Raw genomic sequence first — 17896 nt, forward strand, 5'->3', positions numbered from 1 at the left:
GGGTGGGGAAAATGGTGGCCTTCTTGCAGCTTCTATGTGAACAACATGGTACTGAACTGAAGCAGCTAGAGATATCCTTTAGTGCTGCAGGACTCTCCTCCACAATGCACAACTGGAGAGAAGCTACTGAGACCAGAGGAGCATTCTTTTCTTGTCTGCCAACTTCCAGATCTGGAAAAACAATTTGTGCTCTGTGCCAGGGTTACTCCTGAAGTGCTTCTACACCTTTACCTCAGGCACACTGGCAACTACCAAAATTTAACTTCAGTGCTGCCTGCCTGAGCTTCCTATGTAGCAGCTAAACACAGCAAGTACTCCTGCTATCAAGTGTACAGAGGTTTCTGCTGATCTAAAATAAGAAACCCCCACTATACTCCTACTGAACTCTTGCAGTTCTAGTTTCCAAGGTAGGCTGCTGATTTTGGGGAAGGGAGAGAATGGATCTCAGTTCCTTTCACTCTACATACTCTACTCTACACTCAATACATTCTTTCCCCGCCCCTAGATTAAGCTTTAATAACTAGATCAGCACCCCTTTCTGTGACCATATCAGGAGCTTTAGTCCACCTAGTGTCTCTCAAACTTTTTTAGCTCTGGCACACTAAATGGAAGAAATGTTTTTGCAGCACATTATAATTGAAATGATAACATTGTAAAACCAACAAAAAAAAACAAAACCTTAATTTTGAGAGTTATTTATTTATTAAGCTAAGCATAGGTAATTGAAACAATGGTGAAACTGAAGTAGAATAGAATTGTTAATCAATGGGATGATGTGCTTATTTGAGTGCAAATTAACTCAAAACACGGTTCGATAATCGACAAGCAAACATGCATTTCATCATCCACCATCTGCAGCCATTCTTTTCGATTTAATTTCTGTCATAAATGAAAATCCAAGATTGCAAAGGTAAGAAGATCCAAATGGTAACAAAGCCTTGATTGCTTTGTTGCTCAAGTTAGGATAACTATTGCATAAAAAATAAAACAAAACTAAAATTACTTGCAGTTAGTTTTCAAGGACTAATCACATCAAAGAATGATGCTTGTCTGGGCGGCTGTATCCTTATGCGCACAGATGTTCATAATATCGACAGACTCTTGCGTACGCAATGCACATGGCATCTATTCTAGTGTATATTTAGGAAGGGAATTTTTAAAAATAAAGCAAATTTCTGGAATCTCTTGTGGCACACTTGGAATTTCTTTGGGATATACCACTTTGCCATGGCACATAGTCTGAGAGACACTGGTCCAGCCTGTTCAGAAGCTGCACAGCCTGCCCACCTTTATCTGGTAAAGACAGAAAAATACTGAATATCTGAGGCTGCTCAATTTCTGCTGACAGGCACAATCTGGTGAGGACAGCTTTATAACTTGAAGATTAGCCCTTTTCATATGCTTTATTAAAAAAGAGAGCTTTTAATATTTTATATTAAACTTATGATTGTTATATTACTAAGCAAATAATAATGGATATATCTATGCACCTAGTCTATTTTTTAAAGTTACGATCATTGGATAATAGAACAAGAGTAAGCCTACCATTAATATTCTATGACCACTGGATGCAAACAAAATATACAAAAGCATGGCAATGTGAGAGCTGTTTTAGTTTTTGGTGTTTGTGGTTCCTTTTAATGTTTATAATTTATACCCTTTATTGTTAACAATTTTTACCTTTCTTTTTCCTGGCTTTCTGCAGCCCTCTGGGTCATCCATCAGACAGAATTCTGGGATGATGCAAAATTTAATCTAATCCAGGGATTTATGTCCTTGGCACACCTGTTTAGTTCTGATAATGCACTATGACATAGCGATGTACTAGCTGGTAAAACACGTAGGTTACCTGATTTTGCATTTAGATCATTGCAGTAACAATCCTTTGTTGGGGGAATGCACAAGAACTTGCCCTTGAACTTTACAATCATGGGCCTTACACCCATCCACTAGCTGTTACCCTTGTGCAATAACTGGACCTAGAACCTGCGAGTGCTGCCTCTGCAGCCTCCCTAAACCCAGCCAACCAAAGAGTGAAAGGAGAACCCAGGAAGTTATGGTAACTCAGGTAGTAGTGCCTAAAAAGAGCCACAGGGATATAAATTGGGCCAACTCTCCCATGCACATGCTTCACTGAAGATAGATGTAGAAAAAAAAATATGGGTCTTGCTTAACTACAAACCATACTTCTTTGCCTTATAATTAGAAAAACAAAATAAATACATACCTCACCATCAATGAAAATACAATCCAGCTTAAAAAGCAACGCAACCAGTTCATCTTTTTCTCTGTTTTTAAATCCAGTTATCTGAATCTTCCGTTCTGGGATACCTTCCTCCATTGATACAAGTGCACAACCTAAAGTTAAGGAAAGTTATTATCAATGTTGTATTACAACCTTGTCTCAATTTGTTGCTACTTGTCTGCAAGTATTACATTATTATTTGGGGAGAGAGAAGGAGAAATTAGGCTCTTACCTGCTAATTTTCTTTAGTCCCTCCAGACCGGCACAGAACGGATGGTTTACGCTCCTCTGCCAGCAGGTAGAGACTGAGACATTGACTTTTGGAAGTACAATTGGGCTGTGAAGTCCCATCTACAAACTACAATAGCCAAGCAGGAACTAACTAAGAACTTGTATATAAAATACCAACTGCACTCCCATAAAGGAGAATATCAGGTTAACACTGTTAGACACTTATTAGAACAAGAACCTTCAAAAATGTACCCACAGCTCACCAGCTAAGCCAGATGAACCAAAACACCACTACTTTTATTGAACTCCCCAATAACCCCGACAAAAAGGTGCCACAGAAAAAAAAACCCATACTCTTTGTGAAAAGACACTGAACAAAAACGACAGGGTGGAGTCTGTGCCGATCTAGAAGAACTAAAAGAAAGAAAATTAGCAGGTAAGAACCTAATTTCTCCTTCTTTAGCATCCCTCCAGACCGGCACAGAATGGATGGGATGTGCCAAAACAGTACCCATTTCGGGTGGGACCCCGAAAGGCCACCACAAAAACATGCTCACCGAACACCGCATCTCAATGTGCCTGAACGTCCACATGGTAGTGACAAACAAAGGAATGGAAAGAAGACCAAATTGCAGCTTTACAGATATCAACCAGAGGCACACGATAACTCGCAGCCCAAGAGGTTGCCTGACCCTGAGTGGAATGAGTTTTGAGAAAATCCAGAACAGATTTCTTCTGAAGAAAGTATGCCAAAGCAATAACCTCCTTGATCGAGCATGCGATCGTAGCTTTAGAAGCATCATTCCCCTTACCAGGATCTGTGAGAAGTGAAAACAGACAATCCAAATGATTAAACTCCTGGAACCGCAGAATGTAAAAAGACCTTACAGACATCCAACTTGCGTAACTGCCTCTGCTCCAAAGAGCCCTTTCGACCCAAGACTGGAAGGGAAACTGACTGGTTGACATGAAAAAGGAGAAATAACCTTAAGAAGAAAAAAAGAGGGATCCAGCCGCAGCACAACCTGATCCCTTGAGAACTCCAGGAAGGGAGGACTACACGAAAATGCCTACAATTCAGAAGTGCATCTCACAGAAGTAATAGCCACCAGGAACACAGCTATTTCCACCATTCCATGGGAAGAGTTGTCTCCTGCTCTCCTCAAACAGACACCAAATGCACACAAGTCCTAGAGCTGGAAAGTCTCCGAGAACCCAATAGAGTGGAGAACACCTTATCAGAATAACCTCTCTTTCTTAGGCTTTCCCTTTCAAGAGGCAAGTCATAAGACAAAAGGGACCCCGAGTCAGAAGGTCGGGCAAGAGGAGCAGAGGAAGAGTATCTGCCATGAGAAGACGCACAAGATATGCATACCACAGGCACCTGGGCCAGTCCGGAGCCACCAGGATCACGCTGCCTATGGTCCGGAAATGCTAAGAACTCTGCCCAAGAGGCCATGGAGAAAAGACATACAGCAGGTCGTCCGATGGCCAAGCCTGCATCAGAGCATCCAGCCCCTTGGCCTGGTAATCCTTACACCAACTGAAGAACCTCAGAGCTTTGGCATCGACACTCGTCGCAATAAAGGTCCATGACAGGCCAACCGCATGACTGGACAATCAGGCTGCAACAAATCAACCTCAAAGAGGAACCAGAGCATCCAGAATGTGAAATTGCGGAAACCATCGCTGAAGAAGAGCATACTGAAGGGGACGCATGTGAGCCCACCTGACCACATCTAGGAAGGCTGTCATCAAACCCAAAACCTGCAGAAAATCCTACGCCGAGCGCAAAGATAATCCAACAGCACCCGGGCAGGAAGACTCTCCCCAGGCTGATGTCAAAGAGAACTCCAAGATACTCCAAGTGCTGAGACGGTGACAACTAGCTCGTAGAAAGGTCAACAACCTAGCCAAGTGACTGAAGAAACTCCATGACCAGAGCCGTGACCAAAAGCTCTCCTGAAAGGACTTTTGCTCAAATTAACCAGTTGTCCAGATAGGGCTGCACCAGAATGCCCTCCTTGTGCAAGGCTGCCCCCATCACCACCATAATCTTAGTGAAAGTCTGTGGAACCATGGCTAGACCAAATGGAAGCGCACAGAACTGATAATGCTTGCCCAAAATCACAAAGCAAAGGAAGCGCTGATGGAAGGCTTGAATTGGAACATGCAGGTAGGCCTCCATCAGGTCGAGAGAAGTCAAACTCCCCAGAATCACGGACCTCAGGGTTTTCATGTGAAAGGACGGAACCCAGAATGCCCAGTTGACACCTTTCAGATCCAAAATGGGCCAAAAATACCCCTCTTTCTTGGGTACCACAAACTAAATGGAATACCTGCCGGTGCAAATCTCCTAAGGCGGCACTGGGACCACTGCATTGAAGTCCAGCAACATTTGCAGCATCTAACGAAATGCCCACTTCTAACAAGATGCCCACCATGGAGAAGGGAGGAAACGGTCTGGTAAGGGCTGGTAAAATTCGAGAGTATAGCCATCCCAAATCCACTCCAGGACCCACTGATCCATCATGATCTTGGTGCATCCCCCAGAAATAATCCTGCAATCGGCCACCTACCTGAACCAGGGGAAGGACCCAAATAGAATCATTGGGCTGGACATGCAGAACTGGAGCCACCGGTGGAGCCGCTGCCCCCCCCCCCTCTCAATCTCCTCTGTTCAAGGGAGAAGAGGCCCAGTTTCTCTAATCTTTCGCTGTACAGCAATTCCTCCAACCCCTTAACCATCTTAGTCGCTCTTCTCTGGACCCTTTCGAGTAGTACTGTGTCCTTCTTCATGTACAGCGACCAGTGCTGTATGCAGTACTCCAGGTGAGGGAGCAACATGGCCCGGTACAGTGGCATGATAACTTTCTCCAATCTGTTCGTGATCCCCTTCTTTATCATTCCTAGCATTCTGTTCACCCTGCAGCTCTTCTCAGTGAAAAATGCGCATGACCAAAGAATCTTTGCCAACCAGCGTCTCAGAGAACCAACTGCCCGTATCATCCATTCCCCCTGAGAGGATCTGGAGGATCAACCAAAATACCCAAGTCCTCATCAGGTGTCAGCAAATAAAAAATTCTAGTCCCAAGAAACCCGTGGCTGCTTGGATGAAGGCTGGGGGGGTGTGGGGGGGGGGGTGAGGGGGTGGGGTGGGACTAGATGGGAGCAGACACCAAGGGGAGCTGAATGGAGGCAGATATGAAAGGCAAAGACACCCCCCCCAAAACCAGGGACCCCTGGGGAAGAAGCAGGACTCCCAGCTGCCTGCAAGTAAGCCTTGTACATGGCTAAAACTAAATCAGATGCAACACTCCCCTCCCAACCGGGGCCAAAGAAAAACTTGCTGCAGTAGCAGGAAAAACACTTTGGACCTATTCCTGTCTCTCTAAAATAGGAGGGAGGTCACCTGAGGCCATAGGAAAATGGCCGAGCTTCCTGCCAAAACTGACAAAAAACCTGCCGAAAAATTCTCCCAAGGCCTGTAGTGCCAAAGAGGCCTGAACAGACCCAGCTGCTAGTGCAGAACTGCAGGCAGCAGCTGCTGTAGCTAAAAGGGAGTCCCCAGCACTATCAGCGATAAGGGAAACTTTATTTCTCTGACGGTCAAAAACTGGAGAAATCCTTGTGTGGGTGGTAGGGGAAGCCCGGGCTTCCCCGCTATCTACAGCTAATGAGCGGTGCACATATGAAGGGGAACCCTGCTTGCTGGCACCCAATGCCAACAAGGATTCCCCCTTGCAGCGGTTGGAGCACTTCGTGCACACGCCGGCCACGTTCACTGCTTGTCGGGCACACAATGAGCACTTTTTTCCCTTTAAAGTGCTCATTGCGAAGTGCTCATTGTGAACTGCTACAAAAGAAAAACAAAAACCGCCAGTTAACAATGTACTTCAATGAAAGCCAATTAAAAGCTTCCCTTCAGACAGGCACTGCCTCAAGATGTTTTTTTTTTCCAAGTGCAACTTCGACTAACAAATGAGCAGACCCCACAGGCTCTCAAAGCTATATGTCTTGCCTGAAACTGTCCAATCTATAGTCTTTCCTTGAAATAACAAAGGAACATTTCAAAATATATAGATACTAGTCTTTAAGCCCATTACATTAACGGGTGCTAGAATATATGTCTGTCTTTCTTTCTGTCTCTCTCCCTCCCGCTGTCTGTCTGTCTCTCTCCCTGTCCCTCTTTGTCTGTCTGTCTTTCTGTCTCTCTTCATGCCCCTGTGTCTTTCTTCCTTTCTTTCTGTGTGTCTCCCTCCCGCTGTCTATCTTTCTTTCTCTCTCTCTCCCTGTGCAGCAGCAGCATTTCCCTCCCCCTCCCCACTTCCCTGTGCAGCAGCAGCGGTATTTCCCTCCCCACTTCCTTTTTTTTTTTTTTCCTCCTCAATAGTTGTCTGTCCTATTACCTGCCTCCTCCGTCTCCAGCTGTCCTTTACCATTGCTTCCCCCTCCCCAATTTTCCAATTAATACTCCACATCTCCCTGCTTCTTCACAGTCTTTCTCCCCAACTATCTCTTACCATCTATTATTCTACATCCTCTTGCTGAGGTGTTCCTAATCTGTTAGCTGGATAAGACAAGGACAAAAGCAGAGGCTGAAGCCTTGACAGTGACAGTCCTGCCTGCATTTAGGTTTTTATGCTTACATTACATTACATTAGTGATTTCTATTCCGCCATTACCTTGCGGTTCAAGGCGGATTACATCCAAACTAAAAACAAGAATTACATTTCAACTTTGAAGTAATAGAATAAACGATGAGATAAAATTTTAAGGGATAATTATGGGTTTTAGATAATGTTTGGTAATTAGAAAAAAATTAGAGAGTACTAAGGGTTTATAGAGTGTTGGATGTTGGGTTAGGATTGTTGTGCTGGATAGGTTTAATGTGTTTTTTGAAGAGTATGGTTTTAATTTCTTTCTTGAAGGTTTTATAATCTGTGGATGAAGATAATAGAGTGGTGAGTTGTTTGTCCAACTTAGCTGTTTGGAGGCTATTAAGTTGTCATAGAGTTCTTTTCGTTTGACATTTTTGGATGGTGGGTAATAGAATAGTGAATGGGTTCTTCTGCGTCTGATTGAGGAGGATTGATTTAGTATGTTATTCCAGTAAGTTGGGCTTTCTCCGTTGATAGCCTTGTAAAGTAAGCAGTAGAATTTGAAGTTCACTCTTGCTTCTATTGGAAGCCAATGCGAGTCATGGTATGCCTCTGTGATATGGTCATATTTTTTAGTGAATAGACAAGTCTCAAAGCTGTATTCTGCACCGTCTGCAATTGCTTCATCATGGTCACGGGACATAGTAGGTATAGTATGTTGCAGTAGTCCAGCATCCCAAGGATTAGAGATTGTACCAATAGTAGGAATTGCTTCTTTTCAAAGAATGATTGGATTTTTCTCAGATTTCTCATGGTCATGAATGATGTCTTTATTATTTTGTTAATTTGGGGTTGCATGTTACAGCTTCTGTCAATCGTGATGCAAACTCATTAGTCAAAAGAGCCAAAATAAGCAGTACAACGATTAAGATTTTTTTTGAGAGCCATACCCCTTGCCCTTTTGCTCTACAATGGCTACATCAACCTGACTGACACTCCGCTCGCCCGCAAGTAGTCAAAATAGATTCATTTGTCTTCGTCCCTGCCTTGTCCCGGTGAGCTTGGTCCCCATCCCCACAAACCACCTGATCCCATCCACACAAGCCTCAAATCATTTTATACTGAACTTACTATATTAAAGTATAAAAAGAAATGATATTCTGTACAATTGCCAATTTATAAATTAGCGTCTTCTCCCCACTCTCTCTTCCCCATTGCCCTTCAGCATCCTCAGCCCACTCTCTCTCCACTTCCCTTCAGCGCACACACATAAAAACAAGCAAGCAATTTTATATCATTTTCATTCTAGTCATTCATAGAAATTAAAGTCTAAATAATGCCAGTCACATAACAAAACATGATTTTACAAAAATAATTCCCTGCACAGTCAAGTCTGCAAGGATTACTAGATGTCTTTCAGCAGCTCCTTTCCCCCTCCCTCCCCCTTACCTTCGTGGCCAAGTCAAAATGATCTACCAACAATAAAATTTTAAACACAAAGCACACTGTACGCAGAGAAAATGTTAATTATTATTTATATTCCGTGGGTTTTCAAAGAGGTCAAGGCAGATGACTTTATGCAATGTCACCTCAGTAACAACTATACAAAAATAGACAAACATACCCCCTCCTTTTTACTAAACCGCGATAACGGTTTTTAGCGCAGGGAGCTGCGCTGCTCTCAGTCTCCCTGCGCTAAAAACCACTATTGCGGTTCAGTAAAAGGGGGCCATACTGCAAAATATAGACAGCAGATATAAATTCTCAAAATGGACACATTTTGATCACTAAATTGAAAATAAAATCATTTTTCCTACCTTTGTTGTCTGGTAATTTCATCAGTCTCTGGTTGCACTTTATTCTTCTGACTGTGCATCCAATATTTCTTCCCTTCTTTCAGCCTCCTGTATGTTTGCTCTCCTCCAAACCTCATTCCCTCCCCCAACTTTTTCTTTCTTTCACCATGCCTCCTTCTTTCTTTCTGTCTCCCTGGCCCCCTCCTTTCTTTCTCTCTGCCCTCCTCCAAGTCACTGCCATTGGGGAACATGCTGCCACCACCGCTATCAGGGAACATGCTGCCGCCGAGCTCCGAGCTCTCCCTGCTTCCCTTCCCCGCGGGGCTGACCAACTCTCGCCACCCGACGTCAATTATAACGTCAGAGAGGAAGTTCCGGGCCAGCCAAGCAGCGATTGGCTGGCCTTGAACGTCCTCTCCGACGTCAGAATCGACGTCGGGTGGCGAGAGTTGGTTGGCCTGTTCCAATGGCAGCGGTGGCAGCCTGTTCCCCAATGGCAGTGGCTTGGGGGAGGGCAGAGAGAAGGGAAGGGAAGCAGCTTGGGCACCCCTGCTCTAGACGAGCTGCACTCAAGTGGCTAAAGAGCTGACCACTGCCCTAGGCCTAGTGCTTTCCTCTCATGGTGGAACATCTTGCCATTCTAGTTTTCAGGACTACAAGAAAGAATATACATGACAAATTTATATATAATACAGACCTATTATTATATGCAAATCTCTCATACATATTCATTATGGTGATCCTGGGGACCTTACTAGCAGAGTGTACCTCCAGGAGTGGGTTTGAGAAGCACTGTTGAAGTCAAACGTTCAATACACACGCTTCCAATTCAAGACCCTATCCCTACCAGCTTCTAGCCCAGAAACTCTACCTCCCTATCACTCTTCCTAGGACCAGTATCTCATCTCTCCTTCCTAGGACCAGTATCTCATCCTATCCTAACCTCATGTCTACTATCTCCCCACTCCCCAACTCTTCCTTGTCACCAGTGCCCCCCTTCCCCCAAAAGTAGTCACTGACAGTGTGGGACATCGCAGTAGAGATCTATGCTCAAGCAGTTACTCCTGGTGGAATTCTGCATTAAAAAATTAAAAATGGACTTCCGGTGACGTCATGCAGTTGAGCAGACGCTGAGAGGCTCTGCTCCTGTCCTCGAGTCCCCTCTCATTTGCAATTTAGCGGCATTTTGACTGGATCGCGGTCTGTTTGTTTCAGGAGCCTTGCCTGCGGGTGTGGGACCCCGGAGGTTGGGGTTCGGGTCTTGGGGGTTGGGTATGCACTCCAGTGTCGGGCTAGTTTCTTTGGGGGGGGCTTGGTGGCATCCTTTTTTGTTCAACAGTTATGGGGGGGGGGTCTGGTGAGGGCTGGGCGCTGGACCTTCATGTTTTCGCTCTTGAATCTGCTGTTTGTCTCCTTGTGGTACGATACCGGGTGAATCCATGCTAAGGGCCTGCTCGTGGAACGTGGCCGGTATAAATTCACTTGTCAAATGCTCTAAAATATTACAGTCCTTAAGGAAACAACATATGCATATTACCTTTTTCCAGGACACCCATTTGTCAGATAGTGAGCATGAAAAATTGGCCAAGATTGGGTTAAGGAGGTCCACTACTCCTTGGGCACTACTCATAGTGCCGGGGTGGCGGTCCTCTTAAGCAAATTTCTTCCTTATACTGTTCATAAAGTGGTCAGGAAACCGGGGGGGAGGGGGGGAGGTATTTGTTTTTACATCTGGAGGTGCAGGGGATGGAGATGGTGATTGTGAATATCTATGCCCCAAATGTTTTTAACATGGAATTTTTTCAACAGATTATGGGTTTGTGTGCTATCTTTCAGAAGCTCCCCATTCTGATGTTTGGCGACTTTAATGCGGTCCTTGATTCGGATATGGATTGCTTTGGAGGGGCTTCTTCCACTGATGACCGGCCTACGAGGGGCTTCACTTAGTTCTGTCAGGTACTGGATTTGGTGGACGTCTGGCGACTTTACCATCCCGTAGATAAGGACTTCACACATGTAGCTCAGGCTCATTCTACTAGTCTCGAATAGATTATATACTGGTGTCTTCCTCTTTTCTCCCTAGGGTGTTTAGCGCAGAGATTGGCACCCCCACTATTTCCGATCATGCTTTAGTGTGGGTGGAACTCCAGGGTGTCCAATTGAGGTCTGCACCTGGTAAGTGGAGGTTCCCTAGATATCTTTATTGGGATACGCATTACAGAGCGTACATTGTTCACAAATGGGATCAATGTAGATAATGCTGCCTCTACTTCGGATTCGGGAGGCTGCCAAGGCGGTCCTTCGTGGGGAGACTATAGCGTACGTGGTAGACAGCGGAAGGAGCGTTCCCGGGAACTATTGTATTTGCATCATGCGGTTGACACCTGTAAGCATCGGTGAATTGCTTCGAGGAAGCCGATAGACAGAAAATCCCTTAAGGCTACTTGGGTGGCGCTTCAGGTTAAGCTTCATGAACATACTTTAAAATCCTTCCAATTTTACAAACATAAATTCTATAGATATGTAAAATTATTGGCCCGTATGTTTCATCCATGGCAGGGCCCCCAATTTTGTAAAGGGATTTTGCAGTATTCTTCCTTCGTCTTACTGATACTTTTGCTGCCGATACCGCAACCTGAAGATGCTGACACGGTTGAGATTCTGCACAGGAAAAGGGAACTCTGTCACACTGCAATTCTGCGGACATTCTGCATGGTACAGTCATGCAGAACTCCACTAGGAGTAAGCAGTGCATTGGGGGGAGAGGGGATACAAAATGTGGCAGCACTTGAGCAGGGGCCTCTCCTAAAAGATCCCAGGGAAAGAGACTGGGTGAAAATGAGGTCAGTTTGCTGCCACTGCACCACCTTCCAAAATATTTTCATATTAGGTGGAAGCCTAGTCCTCCTAATGATATGGCTGCCCTGCTTCTAAATTTAAGAGCTTAAAACTGGGTAGTAACCGAGAGATGTAGGGTAGGGAATAAAAATGTAGAATCGTGACACTGATTTTCAGAATGAAATATCTAAATTAGGAGCCTAAATCTAGGTTAGTGAATGGCAATCCTAAAGTGAGTGAGAGTGTGAGAGAGAGTGAGAGAGACTCAACTTAGCTTGCTTTTCTAAGTATTATACCTAAATTTGTCACCTAGTTTAGGATTGCCATTCATTAACCTAGATTTAGGCACTTCATACTGAAAATCAGTGTCAAGCTTCTATATATAGAAGATGTAGGGTAGGGAATAAAAATGTAGAATCGTGACACTGATTTTCAGTATGAAGTGCCTAAATCTAGGTTAATGAATGGCAATCCTAAACTAGGTGACAAATTTAGGTACAATACTTAGAAAAGCAAGCTATATATATATACACACACATATGTGTGTGTGTGTGTGTGTGTATATCTAGCTATATCTAGATATATACACACACACACACATATATATAGATATAGATATAGAAATACATAGATTTTTTTTTTTAAGAGTTTTATACAGATACCTTCATATAAAGCAGTGTCTCACAAACTGTGAACCGGCAGTACACTAAATTGGGAGCTGCAAAGTGAGGGCATCCGGAAGTGCATGGACGTTGATGTCACGCACATGTGTGGCATCACATCGACATCTGCACATGCATGGAGGCCCTCCAGATGGGGCCCTGAGATGCCGAGGGGGAGAGGTATTGCTGAAAAAGGAAAGGCAAGGAGAGGTGCTGGCTGACTGCCTACAGGAAGTGCCTCTCACTGAAGAAGCACAACCTATAGGCAGTCAGCCGGTGCTGGCGTCACACCTGGAATCTTGTGGGCACACAGTTTGTGATACACTGGTATAAGGATTTGCAGTAGTCATTAAGAGGTGGCAGGATGGTCTTGTGCTATAATCCAGAAGTTGAGGAATCTAAAGATACAGAGAGGCTAAGATATATATATCCAGAAGCATCTGGATTTTTTTTGCATACTACTGTTGGCCATCCTAATGGTGTATATATATATATACAGTATACTATATATTATTTTTTTCACAGCTATAGATCATTTAAAGTTGAAACTTATTGTGATTATGTAAAATAAATTCTATAAATAATTGTGAAGTGCTCAGACCTGATAACCCATTTAGTAGTGATGTCACTACAATGAGGTTAACATCGCCTTCACTAGTCCCTTACCCTCCCTGAATATTGAATGCTAAATCCAATCTAATGTTGGTACTTATCTGCGTTCAGGGGCAGTTCATGTTGGTGCTGTTAACTCTCAACGGTGACTAGTGCAAATTAAGGTGCTAGTGCTTCATTAAAATCTTGTTAATTCTTTCTTAGAAAAACTCCCGTCCCCCCGACCCGGATTTCATCTCTTCGTCAGGGAGGGACACTAAGAAAAATCGAACAGCAAACTAGAGATATATAATGACAAAATGTACAAGGTTATAGAATAATAATTCTACCATCCAAGCACTATTAAATTCTTAAAAGGCTCTTATGATCAATTTCATATATAAATCTTATATGCAAGTGTTACCTGATATCGGCTCACTGTGATCAGAGTAGTTCAAAGTGGACTGAGCGAATGAAGCTCAATTCACGTTGCTGTATTTAAGGAAAGCTAACCGGAAATTGAACTAGAAAAACCACCAACAACCGGAAGTAAACGCAACATCGGGAGATTGCTTCACAGATTATAAATTATAAAACTACATTGCTAACCATTCTATGTCTAAATTTAAGCCATTTGGCTGTAGGGTCTGCCAATTATATATCAGACGCTGTTCTTTAAGTATTAGAGTTCTTGATATATCCCCTTCATTTTTACGTGTTTGGATTAAAACTGTATACTTAAGGTCTTCTAATGTGTGTGAATGCTGGGACCAATGAGAAACCAGGGGGGCGGTAACCCTATTGGTTCTGATGTTACTTAAATGCTCTGTAATTCGAGTTTTGATTTTACGAATCGTTTGACCGATATAAACTTTTTTACATGGGCATTGTATGTAGTAAACCACTCCCCTGGAGTCACAATTAGTCCCAGTGTTCAGAAAAAAATGACGTGATCCTGATGATGGAATTTCTACCTGAGTAGCGTCTAATACATGACTGCAGACCCTACACTTTCCACAAGGTTTGTGAGGTGATTTGTTTATAGATCTTTGTTGGGAATGATTATATTTGAGCAGTTTGCCCAGATTAGAAGCCCGCGAATAAGCAAATTTGGGTAAATTTTAAAAGGGTGAATGATATTGCAATATTGCCCAATGTTTTAAGATAATATGTTTTATAGCATTACCTTTGTTTGTGTGAGGCATCACACAAACCATGTCCTGTTTTTGTTTATTTTGATCGTTGAGCATTAACCAGGGGCGATGACAATTTTTAGCTCTTTTCCATGCTCTCCTAACGATTTTCCCAGGGTACCCTCTCTGAATAAATTTGTTATACATATCACAAGCTTCCCTATCAAAATCGGATTCTTCAGAACAAATTCTGCGGATCCGAAGGAACTGTCCAGTTGGAATGCTGTTCCTAAGTGGTTTTGGATGGAAGCTTTGATATTGTAACAGAGTGTTTCGATCAGATTTTTTCTTGTGGAGAGTGGTGGAGATTTGTTGTTCACATTTATTAATCTTTATATCCAAAAAAGATATTTGATGCTTATCATATGTATATGTGAAAGCTATATTGGCATCTTTTTGATTTAATTCTTGCATGAAGATTTTTAAGGCTGCTTCTCCACCACTCCACACAAAAAATATATCATCGATGAAGCGTTTCCAACAGGAAACTAAATGAAATTGAGAAGATGTGTAAACATTGGATTTCTCGTACTGAGTCATGTATAGGAACGCTAGAGTGGGAGCAACTGTGGCTCCCATTGCTACTCCCTTGGTTTGGAGGTAGATCTCATTCTCAAATTTAAAATAATTGTTATAAATAACCATTTCTGCAAGTTTTTTCAACAAGCTGCTTTTGGAAGTAGAACAGTTCAATTTTGAAACCTGGGATTCCACCAGTTGTACAGCTTCCTTTTGCGGGACGTTGGTGTATAACGCGACCACGTCTGCGGTGACTAATAATACATCCTGGGAATCGATCTGTTCAGAAAATTGTTGTATAAATTGTAGGAAATGGGTTGAGTCCTTTATATATGACTCAGCACGAGGAACCAAATGCTTTAATTGGCTGTCTAGATATTGGGAAACTGGCTCGAGAACTGAGCCTGTTCCCACTACTATTGGTCGTCCAGGATGTATTATTAGTCACCGCAGATGTGGTCGCGTTATACACCAACGTCCCGCAAAAGGAAGCTGTACGACTGGTGGAATCCCAGGTTTCAAAATTGAACTGTTTTACTTCCGGTTGTTGGTGGTTTTTCTAGTTCAATTTCCGGTTAGCTTTCCTTAAATACAGCAACGTGAATTGAGCTTCATTCGCTCAGTCCACTTTGAACTACTCTGATCACAGTGAGCCGATATCAGGTAACACTTGCATATAAGATTTATATATGAAATTGATTATAAGAGCCTTTTAAGAATTTAATAGTGCTTGGATGGTAGAATTATTATTCTATAACCTTGTACATTTTGTCATTATATATCTCTAGTTTGCTGTTCGATTTTTCTTAGTGTCCCTCCCTGACGAAGAGATGAAATCCGGGTCGGGGGGACGGGAGTTTTTCTAAGAAAGAATTAACAAGATTTTAATGAAGCACTAGCACCTTAATTTGCACTAGTCACCGTTGAGAGTTAACAGCACCAACATGAACTGCCCCTGAACGCAGATAAGTACCAACATTAGATTGGATTTAGCATTCAATATTCAGGGAGGGTAAGGGACTAGTGAAGGCGATGATGGTCCCTTTGTTAACCTCATTGTAGTGACATCACTACTAAATGGGTTATCAGGTCTGAGCACTTCACAATTATTTATAGAATTTATTTTACATAATCACAATAAGTTTCAACTTTAAATGATCTATAGCTGTGAAAAAAATAATATATAGTACCTGTTAGTCACAGATTACTAAGTAATTTATCTCTCTATTAAGTAGCCAAAAAAGTATATATATACAGAACAGAGAGTTGCATAAAGGGCTCCATTTGCTCATAGGCTCCTTGCAGTAAAAACAGCTATTGCGGTTTAGTAAAAAGGGGCCATAGTGCAAGCAGATATAAATTCTCAAAACAGACACATTTTGATCATTAAATTGAAAATAAAATCATTTTTCTTACCTTTGTTGTCTGGTGATTTCATGAGTCTCCTGACTGTGCATCCAATATTTCTTCCCATCTTTCTGCCTCCTGAATGCTTCCTCTCCTCCAGACCTCATTCTGTTGCCCAACCAACTCTGTTCCTCCATGAGTCCAACTTTTTTTTCCTCTCTCCCTGCTCCCCCCCCCCAAACCACCACTGCCGATTTCTCCCTGCTTCCCTGACGCCAGGCCAGGCGTGTACAGCGACTGCACAAGCACCAGGCCCACAAGCCTTCCCTGCCCCCCCCCCACCCGACAGGTCCGGGCCAGCTGCTGGCTCTAGCAATTATAGAAGAATGACCTGTTCTGACCACCAGAGGTTCCTTGCCAGCCATAACAAAGGTACCAGAATTGGGAGTGGGCCCAGGCTCATCTGTGGCTACACCACTAGCATGGAGATGGTCAGTGCAATCAAACTGAACTGAAAGCTTAACAAAAAACTGCTAACATTTTATTAACATAACCCAAAGGAGACCAATGTGCTCCTTTCAGCAGGTGTGTGTAAAATAAATAATGAGTTTCAAGTTTATTAGGAGACTTGATTAATCGCTTAATCAGGAGTTCTAAGCGATGTACACTTTAAAATTCACATTTGTTTAGGGGACAATACAATACGTACAAATACTTAAATAGGGCTAATTTACATTAAATTAACATTACTAAACAATGGGTAAGGAGAGCGCTAGGCGAAGGATTTGAACACAAGCAGGACTCAGGACAGAAACTGAGGAATGGGCCTGGAAGACCACCTTCAGGCTCTTCCCTCTCGCCCTGGTTGCTTCCTTCTGATATTAGACATGGCTGAGAGTGATACTGCTCCAACCAGCAGGCAGATTCTGGGTCATATTGGAATAAGGGTACAGTATTACCTAACAAAGGGAGGAACTAGCTAGCATAGGTTAGTCACAAACCTATTAAGTTGGCCCAATGTCACCTACATGAGACTGGGATACATGAAAGCCTCTCAGGACCCCCTGCCTTAAAATGTCACTCTTAAGAAAGGTACTCTTTTCTTGTATCCAGAGAAAGGGATATATGTTTTTCAAGGAAATAGTTCAGGCGGAAAGGAAACTCAGGAGCCAACTTTTCTAACTCATTGGGGATGCTACACCCAATGCAAATGGCTTGTCATGGAACATAATCAAGGAACTGGTTCAATTTTGGCTTCTCTGGATGTAAATGACTCCGAAGTTCTGCTATGGCAGGAGAAAAAGGGCAGCGATGCAGCATCATGGAATCGGGGCTGGGGTGGGATTTGAACCTGAAACTGCAGCGCTGCCATTCACCAGGCATCTGGGTAAAAAAGTTCTTAGGGTTCCTCTTCTTCCAGCCCCTCCTCCTACTCTCCTTCCCTGGGCACCACCAGCTGCTTTAGCCTCTCGATTCTGGCGGATCTGGGATGCGGCAGGCCTCGCTGCTTGCGCGGGACTGGAGCCCCCCGCTCTGCATGAAGCTCTCATATTCGGACAAGTTGTTGAAGCAGCACACTTTGGGGAAGGGAATTGGGGTGCGGGGGAAGTAGAAGGCCAGGAGGGGGTTGAAGAGCTCCAAGCAGATGTCCAGGCGCTTGTCAACGAGCGTAAGACTGGGTCGACCCCCGCTGCTGCCTATCCTCCTCCTCCATGTTTTAAAGACCCGCAGCTCAGGGCCGATGGGAAAGGGGGGGGAGGCTTGTAGGCCTGGCGTTTGTGCAATCGCTGAACATGTCTGGCCTGGCATCGGGGGAAGCAGGGAGAACAGAACAAGGCAATGCAAGTGTATCGCGGAGTCTGGAATGGGCTCC

At 43.5% G+C, this 17896-nt stretch overlaps 1 protein-coding gene across 3 annotated transcripts in view; it reads right to left on the reverse strand.

The window, feature by feature from the left end:
* Positions 1–17896, reverse strand: part of SLF1 (SMC5-SMC6 complex localization factor 1) — a 205245-nt gene that overhangs the window by 185294 nt on the left and 2055 nt on the right. For 2 of the 3 annotated variants that reach the window (XM_033918643.1, XM_033918557.1), the window contains exon 3: positions 2228–2358. In XM_033918643.1, coding sequence (XP_033774534.1) covers positions 2228–2341 — 114 coding nt within the window. In that variant the 5' untranslated portion in view covers positions 2342–2358. The remainder of the gene's footprint in view (positions 1–2227; positions 2359–17896) is intronic. The other variant, XM_033918723.1, reaches the window with a different exon arrangement.

Source organism: Geotrypetes seraphini, chromosome 1 (assembly GCF_902459505.1).
Source record: "Geotrypetes seraphini chromosome 1, aGeoSer1.1, whole genome shotgun sequence".
NCBI classification, from domain to species: domain Eukaryota; kingdom Metazoa; phylum Chordata; class Amphibia; order Gymnophiona; family Dermophiidae; genus Geotrypetes; species Geotrypetes seraphini.